This window comes from Cucumis melo, chromosome 6, assembly GCF_025177605.1.
Source record: "Cucumis melo cultivar AY chromosome 6, USDA_Cmelo_AY_1.0, whole genome shotgun sequence".
In the NCBI taxonomy this organism is placed as follows: Eukaryota; Viridiplantae; Streptophyta; class Magnoliopsida; order Cucurbitales; family Cucurbitaceae; genus Cucumis; species Cucumis melo.
This window is the reverse complement of record NC_066862.1, coordinates 1,942,739-1,959,135: the sequence shown is the minus strand read 5'-3', so window position 1 is coordinate 1,959,135 and position 16,397 is coordinate 1,942,739. Positions and strand designations below refer to the sequence as shown.

The following is a 16,397-nucleotide window of genomic DNA, read 5'->3' as shown; positions in this document are numbered from 1 at the left end:
AAATAAATGATAACAACGATGACAATTTTTAAGAAAATATTTTAGTTCTTTTTTCTGGTTATATTTTGCGAATAGTTACGTCATTTTGCCAATTCCTTTATAAAGAACCTACGAAAGTAAAAATATATAAAACAAGTAAACAAAAGAGAAATAAACAAAGTATAAAGTGGTAGGGGAGATTTTACTGTTTTCTTTCTATTTGTTTAAAGAAAAATAATAAAATTACAAATACAAAATCCACTTGTTGTTGCTTGAGGTGCAGATCCTTAGAACAAAAGTCTATTTGGTAACCTCGAACTAAGATCGGCTTTTTTAGTTGAATGTGTAGTTCTCACTCCTTTGTGTGTATGTGTGTTTTGAAGTTGAAAAAAACATGGGTTTATAAAGCCAAAATCATTTCTTCTTTTGTTTAGTTTCTCTTACTATCTAGTTTTTCTCACTTTGAAATCCATGCCAAAATGAGCTAACACCACAAATAATGGCAACTTTTAAAACCAATTGATCATTTTTTTTATATGAGAAAACACTGCTTTAATTATCTTGCTTGCACTTGTTTTTAATATCCACCCACTTCCTTCCTCGAATTAAATTAGGGGTTTTTGACAATCTACATTCAATTGAGTTGAGTGGATAAACAAAAACTCATCTACGTTTGGATACAACAACAGTTTGAGAGGTTTATTACATCGTTATTCGTATCGATTACATTTCTCACATATTTATTCGTGTTAATTTATATTTTTTACATTGTTATTCGCGTAAACTTTCTTAATTGCTCTCCTGTGATAATTACCAACTTAGCTCCAAAAAATATCTCTAACTAAACACCTCCTTGGGAATAAACCGAAAAATGCATAAAAGGGTAATTTTTAATATTTTATAACGAACCAAGTATGGAGACATTCAAATGAAAAGTGAAATGAAGATAACAATCGAGTTTTATACCTCTAAACTTTAGAATTAAAAATCGAACTTTCGTAACCATGTCATTTTATACCATACCAATATGTTTCTTTTAGGAAAACATAGTCGACTAGTTTACAATCATGTCAATTAAACAACTAAACTTTTTTTGGCAAGTCATGAGGATCTAAGTTTGTTCTTTTTAGAATTGTTCGTGTATAAAAAGTGATGATCCATTTTGTAAATTCGACACTTGAAGGTGTTTACACCCATGCAGTAATCAACACACGAGTGATTTTGAAAAAAAAAACAACTATAATCTAAATTGAAATTTATACAAATTATAAAATTTACAAGATATCTGTATGCATATCCATAAACTTACGAAATTTTTTGATATAAATACTAGTTCATGCTTAATAATTTTACGGACCAAAATCAATAATATAAATATTATGTGAGTTAAACTAATGCTTCTTTTTATTTATATCTTAAATCGCTCGGGGTCGTCGAGACATAAAAATAACAAAAAAAAAGAAAAAAAGAAAAAAAAAAAAACTGTTACACAAAGAATTTGAAAAATGTGTTCAATAAATGTTAGGAGGGATGGGGTTGGTGAAAGAGGGGGTTTTGATTTCAATGAAGGATCTTCAATGCAACTGCTGCATTAACGACGGCAGTATTGATATTGAGGTGGACGGGCCCTTTAAATCCTCTAATTTAGTCTTTAATATTTTAGTGCCTTAAAACTTTTATAAAAATCATAGAAAATAGTCCATATCTATTTTGTATATATAAATTCAGATGCATACAAACAACAAATCAATATCACTTGGCATCTCTAGACTTTAGGCAAGAAAAATTATAGAATTAATTAAGAAAAACAATAAGAAGACGATCAATCCAAAAAAAAATCGAAGTGCCACGTGAACATGATATGATAAAAACCATGCTTAACAAGACTATAAACATCACTGTTCAAACGTTGATAAATAAAATGAAAACATAATAAATAAAATGAAAACATAATAGAATGAAGAAGAAAAATGTCAAATTTTTTGAACGAATTTAATAATAAAAGATTATTAGTTATTATATAAGGATAAAAATAAATATAATTATAATATAGAGAAATTTACATTAAGAAAATTGTGAAGGAAAAAAACGCGCCAGGTAGGGGTCGAACCTACGACTTTCTGCTTAGGAAACAGACGCTCTATCCACTGAGCTACAGGCGCTTTGTTTGTTAAACCGTTGCTTTTATTAATTGATATCAACATATTGTAGGCTCCTTTAAGCACACGAAAACTTGGTCGATGAGCTTTTCTTTTTCTTTCTTTCAAGACATTCGCTATATTTTTCAATCGTTCTGTTCGATTAATTGAAAGTTCTCGATTCATATTTCTTGCCGGCGGCGGAAGAGGACGGAGGAGGATCATTTCCGTTACTGGTTCGATGGCCGGTGGTTCCGATACGGCCGAAACTGTTACCTTGACTTGCGCCAGATGCGGCAAACCTTCCCATCTTCAGTATGTGTTTGTTTGTTTTTTTTTTTAATCTTTCTTTTGAACTTTTTTCAGTTGTCGTTGTAGTTCCCATGTTCATCTTAGTTCTTGAATGTCGATGGAATTTGAGTTCTTTTGGGTTTCTTTTGTTTTTGATGGATTTTTAGCTGCTTAGTTTGAGCTTGTGGACTTGGAAGATTGTTATTGCCTTTGGAAGTTTATTGTTGTATTTTTTTTTTTTTGGGGATTCTTGGCGAAGTTGGAATCTCAGATTGGTACGAATGAAGCTGGAAGTCATGGTTTAGGTGTTTTTGACTTGTGATTTTGATAGCGCATATGCTGAATCGTGTAGGCGATTCTTGCCATTCTATTTTAAGAGCTCCCTTGTATAGTTGGCATATGATATTCAGAAGTTGATTCTTTTTGTAAAACGAGTTATATTTGCTTTGTATTTTGGAAGTTTAAAACCAATGGGTGGTGGGATTGGTTTGATTTTAAAACTAATGAGCAATGTTTTTAAAAGCCATATATTGAGAATTTGTTTAGAAAGTTGTTGAAGTATTTTACAAGATATTTTGGTAGACTTTGGTATTCTTTGGGAAACAATGATTTTAACCAGTTCTCTTATATATTTTTTTGGTAATTATACTCTTTTCAATATCTGTGCCAATCAATGATTTGAAAGACTAAAAGCGGTTTTGTGGATTGTTCTCTTGAAAAACAGGGGAGCGAGCCTCAGAAAATTAACAAGAATTTTGATAAAAAAGTAAATAAAGTATTGCAAAACCTAACAATTATTTTAGAAAATTCATGTCTATCAGTAGCCACTTGAATAAATATATTAAGAATGATTTTCAACCGCATTTCAATTAGAATTGATGTAAATTTTAATGTTCTTCATCAACATTTCTCTAGAACTTGTGGTTAAAGTAAAATATTGCGCTAAAATTTCAATTCGTGGTGTATTGGAGTTAGATACATATGATGAAGTGATATTGTTTTTCCTATCACTTTATGATACGATGTGTCTTGGGGAGGAGGGAGGCATAATCTCTATTGTTTTGATCCAAAAAAGGGATAAGACTCTTGATTAAAAATTAGAGCATGGTTCTAAATGTCAAAAGAAGAAGATGAAGAAGAGAATGTTGAACTAGAAAAGGCATGTAACTGCATTATTTCACAGCACCTTGAAGGGATTTCCAACCAAAGGTTGCTTCAAACAATGTTGAACTAGGAGAAGGGCTGATCAGTAGACAGCATTGGTGCAGGTGAAAGGCAGCACAGCATTTGGGTTATAGAAGTACTTCGAAGCAAAAATGGCATTCCGTTTATAAGTTCTGATTATCTGGTGATTGATCATTATTCTGTCTAAACAAAGTGTAAATGAGAAGTGTGATGGTAGCAATAAGTACATTAGGGTTAGTGTTTCAACAGTAATTCAATGATAAAGTTGTGCTTGAAATCATAAGAGACCCTATATGTTCTTCAAAAGGTATAAAAATTGTTTGGAGTTTAGGGATACTCTGTGTGACTTGTTCGTTTCTAAAATTTTAGTCCACATATCCTTTGAGAACTATTTAACCTTTTTATTAATACCATTCTTCCTGATTAACTTCTTTTGTGTTTAGGTGTCCAAAGTGTATGGATCTGAAGCTTCCTCGTGAGGGTGCTGCTTTCTGGTGTGTGGTCACAGCCAACTACTTCTAGATCAAAATGTTTATTGGATATTACTTATTACTTAGATCAATCAAATATGTCAACCTTTTATTCTATGTTTTTTCTTAAAAATATGTTGATGAGCATGTAATATGAATGAAGTGGGTTGAAGAAACCGTTAGTGGAAGCTTATATGTTTATGTTCTGTGAGTTTGAGAACTTGTTAATTAGAAGTCTGACATACATCTTGATTAGAACTTGGACATGTAATTGTATAACATTGAAACTTAAACCTAAATTTTCTAACACGTTAAGACCCTTTGTGTTTAATTAGTACACCCAAGGTTACTGATTTATCAATAGTAGATAATGAAGAATCACCTAAATTGTATCACATTGTATCTATATTAGATGGCCCTTTGATGATTTGGATAAAGTATTTGTTAAGCGTTAAATCATGTTGATATATTTATGAAGTTTACTATCTCAACAGTTCTCAAGATTGTTTCAAGGCCTCTTGGAGCACTCACAAAGCAGTACATTTAAAAGCAAAACTGTCCTCAATAGGGACTGGTAATTCTGGGGAACATAATTCAGATTTTGCAAACGAAGGCTGGTTATATTGCTTGAAGAAAGGACAAGCAAGAACACCAAAACTACCCCATTTTGATTGGACAGGGTAAGCATCGAGGCTTTTATCTTGTCCCTGTATATACATTTTATCTATCATGTCCTCGTTGACCACTTACGTTATTCTTTCTCTAATTGGATAAGACTTTTTTGTGATGCCTAGCAGGTGTCTTGGTTTCTTTTTATATTCCTCCATTTGATTTCCTCATTACAAGCTAGCCAAGAATATCTTTTATTATTGTTATTATTATTTTTTTAAAAGAAAAACAATAGGCTTTGATTACTTATATAGTATCTTTCTTTCTTGCAAAATTTACAATAACAGAGTATAACTCTTGGCTAACTTGTAAATATGTATCATGAGACAATTAGCATCTAGCATGTGGTGATTTGAAGAAAATCTAAACTTTATGGCATTTTAGTGGAGAAACCCATCTTGTTGATCTTTCTTCTGAAAAACTATGTTCCTCTTTGACTTAAAATTCATGGGAGGTTCCCTACCCTAAGAGAACTTTCATAGTAGAAGACACTAAGTCTGTTTTCCCATTTCATTTCAGTGTCCATTACTATAGATTTTGAGATAGCTTTAACAAATTAGACATCAAGTTCAAATTCAACATGTGAAATATTTTTTGTCTGAAGCATTGGATGCATGATTGCCCTCCGTTATTTTGCAGGACTCTAAGGCCATATCCCATATCAAGCAAGCGTGAAGTACCTCCTCACATTGATCGGCCGGATTGGGCAGATGATGTGAGTTTGAATAATTTTTGTTGTGCATTTAGCAAGTGGACTTTTAATTTTGTTCCAAAAGACTTTGTTATTTTCCTATTCCTATGATCTTAGCCAATTAACAGTATTTTTGTAACTGATGGATTATAATTTTGGGGCTTAACTTTTTGTATATTTCAATTGTTACATTTATTTTCTTCCAGAAAAAGCTCATCCTTTTGCCTACTGAGTATAAGTAATAGCTTAATTAACTAAATCTTTGTCAAATTTCTTTGGTCTTCATCCATTCTTCCTTTGAAATATAAATTGATTGGTAAGAGGATTGAGATATTGGTAACAGCATTGGTTGCAGATCTTGGAGATTTGTGTCCTTAAAAGTAGATATATGCTGCTATATTAACCAGCTTCTACTGAGTGGTCCATCATGTATAAGTGCTGTTTCAGTTTCAATTTCCACAATGATTTTTGTGATTGATTTACCTCTCCTTTTCTCTGAATTTGCAGGGAATTCCAAAAATTGAGCCAAATAGCGACTTCCAACATGTTGTTGAGGTATGCTTCTGTTTCTTAGCTGTTATTACTTTTTGTAAAACTTTTAGTTACTTGACTAACCACATGTTTTTCTCTTTTGAAGATCAAAAAACCTGATCAAATTGAAAAAATGAGGGAGGTTGGCAGGGTATGTCTTATTTCTCTTCAATTCTAATGCAAAGTTCATTGTCTTTGCTTTATCACATCAGTTTATTTTTATTGAAATTACTTGGTCAGTATGCATCTTGTTTCAAAATTTTATCTAAAATTCCAGATGAAGCATCTAAGTTTCTAACATTCATATTTTTACATTTATACATCTAAGTTTCTTTCATTCATACTTTTATATTTATGCTTTAAGAATCTCGCCTGTGATTAAATAAATAAATTTTCAGATTTCAAGGGAAGTTTTAGATGCAGCTGCTAGAGTGATTCGGCCAGGTATAACTACTGATGAAATTGACCGTGTGGTTCATGAAGCAACGATCGCTGCAGGTATTAGAAACAACAGACATGTTTGCTCTGCAAATTATTATTATTAAGTACTTCCATTAGTTGGTCTAGTTGTTTAAAGAGCCAAGTTCATAATCGTGGTGTTCCCTACAATACATCAAATTTCCTTTGAATTTGAGTTAGGTGGTTGTTTCATGTAATTTTTAGTTGAGGTTCGTGTGAATTGATGGAATATTATTACTTGAAAAAACAACTGATCACTATTTATAGTGGTGCCTCTTGCGCCTCTTGCAACCCTTAATATGATTCTCTTCTTGAAAACTAATTATTCAATAATTAATCTTTAGGCGTTCCCATGATATGAGAGCAGCAATTTTCTTCCTTTCCACTGGTCGGGAAAGGGATGATTGTGGCGTTGTTGCTTCTTTTGTCAAGGACTTATTTTGGTTTCTTCTCTTTTGCTTTCATTTGAATTCTCTCTTATTTTCTTTTATTAACTTTTAATATTTCAAAGTGCCAGTTTATTGTGAGATTTATTTTTACCAGAGTAGGTTATTTACAATTTAAAAGAGATGGGGAAAAAGTTGTTTGCCTGGGAATCGTGGTTACTAATTTTTTTTTTCCATACATTGTTTCAGGTGGATATCCATCTCCACTCAATTATCATTTCTTTCCCAAGTCTTGCTGCACGTATGCACTAATTTTTGTATAATTTTCATAAATTCTACTTTTAGATGCATTTTTTGAAATTTCAGTTTGTTTCTCTTTGCAGTTCTGTTAATGAAGTGATTTGTCATGGCATTCCTGATGCACGGTATGTGTTTTAATCTCTCATTAATGTGGATGCGGTACATCTCCCATTGCTGAATCTGTCTTCATGTATTGAATTTTAAATATGTTGATCATTTGATGAGGTAGACGTTTTGTGAACATTTGCTCTGATTATTTCAGGAAACTAGAGGATGGTGATATTGTAAATGTGGATGTGACCGTGTACTATAAAGGGTATCATGGTAAGAAATGTAATTTATCAATTTTAATTGACCCAAAGAACTGCTTTCTTCTGCTAATTGCTGACTTGAAAGTTGAAATGCAGGTGACCTCAATGAGACATATTTTGTTGGAGAAGTTGATGAAGAGTCCCGACGTTTAGTCCAGTGTACTTATGAGTGCTTGGAGAAAGCTATAGCCATGGGTATGTGCACTTCCTCTTTCATGTATCCTATTGAAAATCTAGACTATAAATTTGTATTTTAATAGCTCGACTCTAATTTCTTTTACCCATCTGGTTCAACAGTTTTCTAGAGCTGAAAAAAATATACGAAGTTTTAGAATCTGCTGAAGTGTATCATTCTGTGGATTCACAGATAGAGTTATTTTTTGCCTTCTATGGAAACAAATGTGCAATATGTTGCTTTTTCCTGTGTTGGTCCTACTTAAAAGCTTGTGTGATTGTATCCATTCTTAGGTCTTCCTTTTGAGCTAATATCCACCATCATAAGAAAAGTCAAAATTAGGCCGGATTGTTAAGAGTAGGTTTGAATACATTATGTTGCTGTGATATAAATTATAATCCTTTTGTGACTTAATTTTAGTTTTATTATTATTTATCAATATTGTTTGATATGTAACAAAAATCTCTATTCTGGATTGTTTCCTATCATCATCAGTGAAACCTGGAGTCAGATTCCGTGATGTTGGAGAAGTTATTAACCGTCATGCTTCAATGTCAGGCTTGTCTGTGGTAAGTGTCTAATTTCAGTTTCCTATAGAAGTCATAATCACTTCTAGTTTTACTAGATTATTAAATAATTGTATAATTGTTTTACTTTCTCACTGCCTCTACATACAATTAGGTCAGGTCATATTGTGGGCATGGCATTGGAGAGCTCTTTCATTGTGCCCCTAATATTCCCCATTATGGAAGTAAGTTTAGGTGAAGAGGTTCCCCCCTCCCAATGTATATGTTTCCAAGGGAAAAATGTGGCTGTTCCCCAGCGTCTTCTTTCATTGTTGAGTTTGGAATCTAGAGAGAAACGACAGATATTAGAAATTATATGTTTCTGCATCTTGCTCATCCTCTGTCAAGTCTTACTCTCGATAATGTCCTGGCCAGGAAACAAAGCAGTTGGTGTGATGAAAGCAGGGCAGACCTTTACCATCGAACCAATGATCAACGCAGGTGCACGTTTACTCAATCTTTGATTCCTGCACGTGTTTCCTCTTTTTTTTTTTTTAATTATAATTTATCAAGCTCAGGCGTATGGCGTGATCGGATGTGGCCTGATGGGTGGACTGCTGTTACTGCTGATGGCAAACGAAGCGCTCAGTTTGAACACACCCTCTTGGTAACAATGAATATCCCTTGCACTATCCTACCAATATTAGTATCTTGAAACAAATGGTCTAGCTAAAATCAACCAATGAACATCCCATCTCTTCAACGATTCATGCCTAACTGGAAGGCGATTTTGTTACCTCTTTTGAAATAACTGTATCCCCCGGACTTGGTGTAATTAGCATGGTATGCATTATTTTCTGAAGGAAATTAGCATGGTAACGGAGAAAACACTGGAGAACTGTTTGTCGTAAAGCACATTCACAAGGCTATCTGTTAGGTTCTGTACCTTTAGGAACCATTTTTTTTCAATCTTTTCATTTTTTTGTAAGGGGGTGTTTGGGTGTTGAGTTGAGTTCTAAAGTTTGGAGTTAGAAAGTTTGTGTTTGGGGGTGTAGAGTTGTTTAGTCTTAGAGGTAGAAAATTTCGAAGTAGGAAGAGAGAGAGGGATGGATGCATCTCTTTGATAAGTATGTAAACGTCAAAAGTGAACACGGTTGGAGGTGGAGTTGAGTCATTTAACACCAACTTATGAAGAACTAGGAAGTAAAATGATGTGTAGGGTGTCAGTAGGTTAGTTAGGAACATTTTCAAGTTGCATAGAACAAATAGAATCAATTCAAACTAAACAAACCGACTAGTTTCCAAACTGACCAACAAATACACTTCTAATTGACATGGCTTTGTCGGTTTTGTCAGTCTTGTTTTTCTAGCTTTGGACCTCTAATGTAAAACATTGTCTAATTTTGTGTAATGCAGGTAACAGAAACTGGAGTCGAAGTTCTCACAGCTCGGCTTCCGACATCCCCAAAGGTCTTTCCATGGCTGAACTGATATAATCAACAATCAAAAAGGCAACAAATGCATGAAACCATAATCATCTTGAAGCTCCCCATTTTTGGCCTCGGATTCAGAAAACACTAAAATTCTCATTTCACACATTTCTCAGAAGCTTTGAAACATAACACAATAATGTCAAATGTAATATTCTTGAACTGTTTTGTGTTTTAGTTAATATTAGTGAGTTGAGGTTGAGGATGATGAAGCCAAGTTGATAATTTCAAGGCCCATCAAGCGCCACCCCCCCAATTATCTTCTACATACCACACACTAACTAACTTCGAGGTTCGACTTTGTTTGTAATGTTTACTGTTTGATACCGAAGTTTTATTTTCTTTTGAGATCTACATTTATAGATGCTTTTAATTATTCATAATCTTCTCAGTATGAGTTGAAAATTGTTCAAAGAGGATTTGTATAAACACATTTAGAAAGAACTAGAACTACCTTGTTAAGGGGAGGATTTGGTCCTTGTTCTTCAAAATAAATAATTTTAGAGGAGAAATCTACAATGGGAATTATTGTAAGTCTAATTTATCAAAGTTAAGCTATCTTGTAAATATTTTGATTGAAAATATGATTTTTTTTTTTTTAATTAGAATAAGATAATTATTTGAAAGATCTTTTTTAACTTATTTTTAAAAACTTTGAACTAAAAACTGTACATTTTGGTACAAATATATCTATCGTTAAATCGAATGTACTTATTTATTGAAGTTTGAAAACTAAAAATGTAGTTTTTAGGACTACTTTCAAATAAATTAAAATGAATTATGATTTTTATAAAATATAGTAAAATATCATCGTCTATCTAAAAATTTTATAATTTAAATGAATTTTCTTAGTTTTTTTTTTCTCAAACGTGTAATAAGGTAACATTTTTAAAAAGATTACTAACACAAATAATAAATTAATAATGTAATGAATTTTTGTTGCAGACCATATTAGATGAGAAATATAGGTCCCGTTTAGTCTGTTATTTATTTTCTCTTTTATGTTTTCAGAAACAAAAAATACAAAAAAAATAATCAAAATGTGTTTGATATACATGTTCTTAAAAATGATTTTCAAGAAGGATATTCGGAATAGCCTATTTTCAAAAACAATAAAATACCACTTTTTTCTTTTTAAATTTTGCTTTTAAAAAGGGCAAACTTCAAATACACTATTACATTTTCAAATCTACAACTAAACATACTTTTTTAATTTTTAATTTGAATTAGAGTCAAACTTATTTTTTGAATTCTTGTTTACTTTTTTCACAAAATTCCTTGTTTTCAATATGGTTTTATTCATTATACAGGACATCGTGGCAAACGATAAAATATTAATCAAAAACGTTTCTTTTTATTCCTTGAAAAAATAATTCCGTTGCCGGGACTTGAACCCGGGTCTCTCGGGTGAGAGCCGAGTATCCTAACCAACTAGACTACAACGGAACTTGTTGTCCATTATCTACAGTTTATTTAAAAATCTTTTAAGCTTAAGGTTAACATGCTGATATCAGCAATATTAGTTCTGATAATTAATGTAAAGACACTGTTATTCCTTGAAAGTGTTCTATTTTCTCATGGCTAACATTCAATATCATAAATTTTGGTTTTAAGATTTTTACATTTTCTATATGGATATTTTTAATATTTGTTCTTTTATCATCTTTTATCTATTTGTATTCATATTGTAACTAACAAGTCAATCCATTCTCCATATCAAATAAGTAGGTAGAATAGATAGACGATTATAATTTTGACTTTGGGTAGTCATGAGAAATTAAAGAAGATCCTTTTTCCTTGCTAAAACCATAAGTCTCTTCCTTTCATCTAAAAGATTTAATTTGAGCATACAAGTAACTACAAAGTGGAGTATCAAACAACTCAATGCAGTGGAGACACATTTTCTCTATGTTTTGCATGTCCCATGTCTAAATCCATAAAATATAGGAAGTTCTAATCTCTTGTTTTATGGGAACGTTGTTGGTAAATTTGAAATCGAACATAAAATTCAAAGCTATTTTGAACATAGCCTAGTAGATTAAAAATTTTCTGTTTTTTTTTAAGCAAGAATACATTACATAATACAAGCAGGTAGAAACCTTGACGGAGAGGGACAAGCTGACTAAGAGTACTTTTCACCAGACAACCCAACAACAAGAGAACAGAAAAATTGAAGCCCTATATATTACAACAAACAGAGAAAACCTGTATTAAACAAATACATAAAAGGCCTAAATTCTTTTCAGTTCGATGCACGACTTGCTCGACATGTTTGTTTATTCAGCCACCTTGACACCTGAGAGATAAACTCGACTCTGAATTATCGTTCCTCCGATCAGGAAACCCGGCATGACCATCAGGCCAACTTTTGGTTTCGGGTCGTTTTCATCTATAATCAAATTCTTTACCACGCTATCCATATATACGTCGGAGAATTCATTCCCTCTTTTAACCTGGAATACCTTTACACTAGGATCAAAAGAATAAGCCAACCTATGTAGGAGCCAGATTGCCTTTGCCAATTTAAGAAAAACTTGGTAGAAAGGGGTTCTAGGATGTCCACCACCTGCCACATGATTTCTCTGATCTAAATTCCCAAAGAATGAGGCCTCCATCTTTGGGTGAACCACTAGTAGGTATTTGCTTCTACAAAATTTACCAAAAATGGAATCTGGGTTTTGGCCTAGCATGTCTAATGGATCCATGTCCTTCAATGAAATAAATTGCCGGAAGAAATCCTCTTTTGTGAGTGCAAGATCGTCTACTTTGATTGAGAAAGTTTCGTGCTGAAAGCCACAAAACATTCTCTGGCATATGTGGGACTCAAATGCATATTTCTTGTGAGCTCTTTTTGCATAGACCACGTTCGGTTCAACTGAGTTAGCAGCAGCATCCAGGTCCCAGCCAGCTGCTTTCATCATGTTAATCAAAGGCTTGGAAAAATCGTGAATGGCCTTAAAAGCGCCTTCCACGACTGATGTAAACAGATCAGGGGTCAAGTCCACAGGGAAATTTCCGTTTTCATCTGCAGAACCTTCTGATTCTTTCATTGACAGCCCTCGAAGCTTGAGGTTCTTTTCGAGTTTTACTTTCTTCTGGTTTGCCTCTTCAATCTGCTGCTGCAACTGAAGAATCTCAGAATCTTTGTTCTGAATTTCAGACTGAAATTTCTTGACCATAACCTCATAGGTTTTCAGAAGGCTTTGTTGTTCTTGAATCTCTGCAGCTAGCCGTGAGTCTTGCGGTGAAACACATACCGGTTTGGGATTGTTTTCTCGATAAAAGTGTTTGAGCTCAGATAGTTTCTTCAGCTCAGAAATTACAAGTTTGTCTGCAGCTTGAATTTTGTCAGGATCATAGGGTGTATGGGCACCTTGGAGCTGGATATAAGCAGACTTAAGAGAAGAGATGTTGACAAAAAGCTTTGATATAAGGGCTTCCATAGCTTCAGGTTTCTGGTTCATTGCCTCTTCCATGGGTTGTGGGTGAACCTTCTGGTTATTGCTCTCACGGAGTTGGTTATCTTTTGCTTCAGTCAATAGCATAGCTACTTCTGAAAATGGGAGGAATTAGATCAGCTACTACTTCCGAAAATGGGAATACAATAAACTTCCTTCAAATAGAGCACCAATATCATCCACCTGCAATCTCCAAAGCAGTGTACATGACATCTACTGGGAAATAACAGGGAGGTCCAGATAGAATGAACATAAGAATGCTTGTGTTTCCTGGAGGTGTATAGATGAAATATTTTTTTTTTTTTGTATCCACACTGTGAAGAAAGAACTTCGAGCAAGAAATACAAATATTTTGTTCCTTCTTGAAGATGTCTCAAAAACAGTGCAGCCTACATTTTATGTGCTACGCATATGCTAAATCATACATTAAGGTTTCATAAAATGCTATATCAGTAAACCATCGCTTTATATGCCTACTGTACCATGAGATTTTTAGAAATGTTAAGAGACCAATAGTAAAAGTCATAAAGCACCTTTCTCAGCCACATCCGACCTGCTGATTCAACTTTTTACATAATAAGAAAACTAGCTTGAATATTGGAAAGAAAAGGACGTGATCAACCTACCTACAGAATTGGCATCATTAAGGTACTCCGGCAAACACGATAAGCTTCCACCTACATACAGGAGCAGAGAAATCAATTTATGAGGAAGAAAAATTTTCTGATTCATATGTGAGAACCAGGATGCATTTTATGATGAGTTCCAGAATAAATAGTATCAGAGCACCTATTGAATTTCCTTAATAAACCGATCGATTCAGTTGGTAATATAGCAATTAATGACAATCTTAAAATCAAGCTTGTTGATCAAGGGTGAAAAGGAGACTTGTATCATGTCAAGGAAAAAGGTTGAAAGCAACAAGAAGCAACATTAGCAAAAACTAGATACATTCACGTTTGCAAGGTTGGTTCCTTGCCACATTAACCCCAATACACTTAGTCATACCAGTTCCCAAGATATTCACTAGACCATTAAAGAGTACACATAAGGACCCAAAATAAACTCTTAACACACAAATAGTAATAGCTTGATCATCTATTTCACAAAATTTCCTTTGCAAGTGGAGAAAAATAAACTGGGTTGTGGTGAAAAAGTTAGCACAATTGCTGGATTGTCCCAGTGCCTTAATCGGCTCCCAAAGCCTCTTCTTTCAATACATTTCAAAAGTAGAACTTCATAAAATGTAATTGTAGCATATACATTCTCACTGATCTAGTGAATCATAGTGCAGATCTCCTATGACATACGATATCTCCCACGGGTAAAACAAATCTTAAAGCATATTTCCTGTAACTGTGAAGTTCGACATTTGAGCAAAAATTTCCAGTTCCCAATCAATCATTACACAAACCAACCCAGAATTAGCATTACCACCAATCTTTCGGATACCAAATATCTAACTAATTCATCAGCCCTGCAGAACATAGGCAGCACATAGGAACAAGAACAGAGAACAAAATTCAACATTTCAAACCACTTCGAAAACCCTAAATCTCAAGAGACTCTTGAATTCAACTTAACAGTTGAAACAAACACATCAAAGAAAACCAAACTAAAAATAGAAGATGGGAAACTCCATGCAGCTATGAACCACAAGACTCTCGACAGCTGGAGAGTAAAGAAAAATAGGCTTACAGAGTTTGGAGTGGCCGGAAAAGTCGCCGGAAAGTTAAGGAAAATGTGAAGAATGAAAGGAGGAAACACGCGGACGGTGAAAGGTCTCCCTTTTCGTGCCCTTCCGCTTGGTAAAGAAAAAGGAAAGAAAGAAAGGCAACGATGAAGGATAATTTCGTCTTTTAGCTTTGTCTTCTTTTCGAGAACTTCTAAAAATTCTCTTTCCACTCATAACGCGTCATAAAATTTTAATATCCCAAAGCAATTTGTTTTTTTTTTTTTATTATTATTAATCCAAATTTCAAAATTATAAATAATTGACCAAATATTTACTATAACAATAATCAAATTTATTAAGTTTAAATATGTTGTTAAATGTTTTATTTACGATAATTTTTTAATTATTTTTAAAAGTAAATTGTTTTAAATAGTAAAGATTGAACTATATTAGACATTTTTATTAGTATTTATTAGTATCATACAGCAGATCATTTGTTATTTTGTCAATGTTTTGGTTCATTTAACAACCATTTTTTAAAACAAAATTCTTACTTCCTTTTAAGTATAAATATTGTAAAATTTTTACAAAAAAATAGACTTGGAATTGGTGATTACTTAAACAAAAAAAATCTAGATTGCCCATGTTGGAGATCACCCAAAAAAAATGAATTGTTACATGATTAAAGTAAGTTTAATTCAACGATAATTGGAACGATTTTCCTCTTTAGAGGTTGAAAGTTCGATCTTTCACCATGATTTAATACTAAAAACATAAAACACTAATAGAGATTGAATTTTAAAAAAAAAAAAAAAACACCCCATATGTTGGTTGGTCTAAAAAGCAGAGATCCCTTCATGAGCTATAGCTCACATGTTGAATTTTACATGAAACAAACTTTGTTTATTTATTATTTACCATAGAGTCCTTTGGGTTACATTCTCAAAACTATTCATCATTATTACCACATGCTTTTTATTATTATTATTATTATTATTATTATTAAAAAAAACACCACATGCTTTCTTATATTTTATTTGTTAACATCATCTCTATTTACAATGTCTAACCAAAAATGTCAGAGAACCAAAATAAAATATGTATGGAAGAAAATTATTCCCATCTAAGATCACATGGATATTTTGAATCATAATTATAGTACACAAGAAAGATTCATTTTGATCATCTGTATTTTTTCTAATTTGAAAATGAAAATATATAAATTTGCTGATGAAAATAATCTACATAAGTTAATTATAAAGAAATGAATTGATTATCAATTTATCCAATTCATAAGGTAAACCCAATCAATGTCACAAGATTCAAATTAAAAATAAAAAGTATTTTTCCTTAAAGGAATGGAAAAGCAAATTCATAGAGTTTTTTTTTAGTTCGAACAAATTTACATTTGTTATCACTAATGAATGCATTTTTATTTATCCACTAAATTGAGAAGTTCAACACTAGAAGTTATATAAACGATTAAGAAAGAATCTTTTGGTTTTGGGACTATGGAGAATATGGAGTCCAAGAAGAATCGAAGCTCCGCCAGCGTTGGCTGGAGGAAAGAATCGCCCGCCATGGCGGAAGTAGAAGAATACACTCCAAGAACAAATGCTCCAACTGTACAGAGAGCAACCCAAAAATTTTATCTTCCTTAATTCGTTTACTTCCGAACCTTAC

The 16,397-nt window shown here is 32.8% G+C and overlaps 2 protein-coding genes and 2 non-coding genes across 5 annotated transcripts; 1 reads left to right on the top strand and 3 right to left on the bottom strand.

Annotated features, from left to right (window-relative positions):
* Positions 1-2,068: 2,068 nt before the first annotated feature.
* Positions 2,069-2,141, bottom strand: TRNAR-CCU (transfer RNA arginine (anticodon CCU)). Its single transcript has one exon. It is a non-coding gene; the product is annotated as a tRNA-Arg (tRNA).
* A 73-nt stretch (positions 2,142-2,214) lies between these two features.
* LOC103483368 (methionine aminopeptidase 1A) lies at positions 2,215-9,964 on the top strand. Its single transcript, XM_008439966.3, has 16 exons — positions 2,215-2,432; positions 4,037-4,087; positions 4,558-4,743; positions 5,372-5,447; positions 5,931-5,978; positions 6,061-6,105; positions 6,353-6,452; positions 7,049-7,100; positions 7,183-7,224; positions 7,362-7,423; positions 7,507-7,605; positions 8,081-8,154; positions 8,267-8,336; positions 8,527-8,592; positions 8,670-8,758; positions 9,508-9,964. Exons 1-16 carry the CDS (start codon positions 2,359-2,361, stop codon positions 9,580-9,582), a joined length of 1,209 nt encoding a protein of 402 aa, XP_008438188.1. The 5' UTR covers positions 2,215-2,358; the 3' UTR covers positions 9,583-9,964.
* A 990-nt stretch (positions 9,965-10,954) lies between these two features.
* TRNAE-CUC (transfer RNA glutamic acid (anticodon CUC)) lies at positions 10,955-11,027 on the bottom strand. The gene has a single exon. It is a non-coding gene; the product is annotated as a tRNA-Glu (tRNA).
* A 556-nt stretch (positions 11,028-11,583) lies between these two features.
* On the bottom strand, positions 11,584-14,946 carry LOC103483367 (protein GRAVITROPIC IN THE LIGHT 1). Of its 2 annotated transcripts, none has more exons than XM_008439964.3 (3): positions 14,738-14,946; positions 13,666-13,716; positions 11,584-13,134 (listed from the first exon to the last, which is right to left on the bottom strand). In XM_008439964.3, exon 3 carries the CDS (start codon positions 13,124-13,126, stop codon positions 11,858-11,860), a length of 1,269 nt encoding a protein of 422 aa, XP_008438186.1. In that variant the 5' UTR covers positions 13,127-13,134; positions 13,666-13,716; positions 14,738-14,946; the 3' UTR covers positions 11,584-11,857. The 2 variants fall into 2 exon arrangements, with proteins under 2 accessions (XP_008438186.1, XP_008438187.1); XM_008439965.3 differs by having other exon boundaries at positions 11,584-13,222; positions 14,738-14,923.
* Between the last annotated feature and the right edge of the window lie 1,451 nt (positions 14,947-16,397).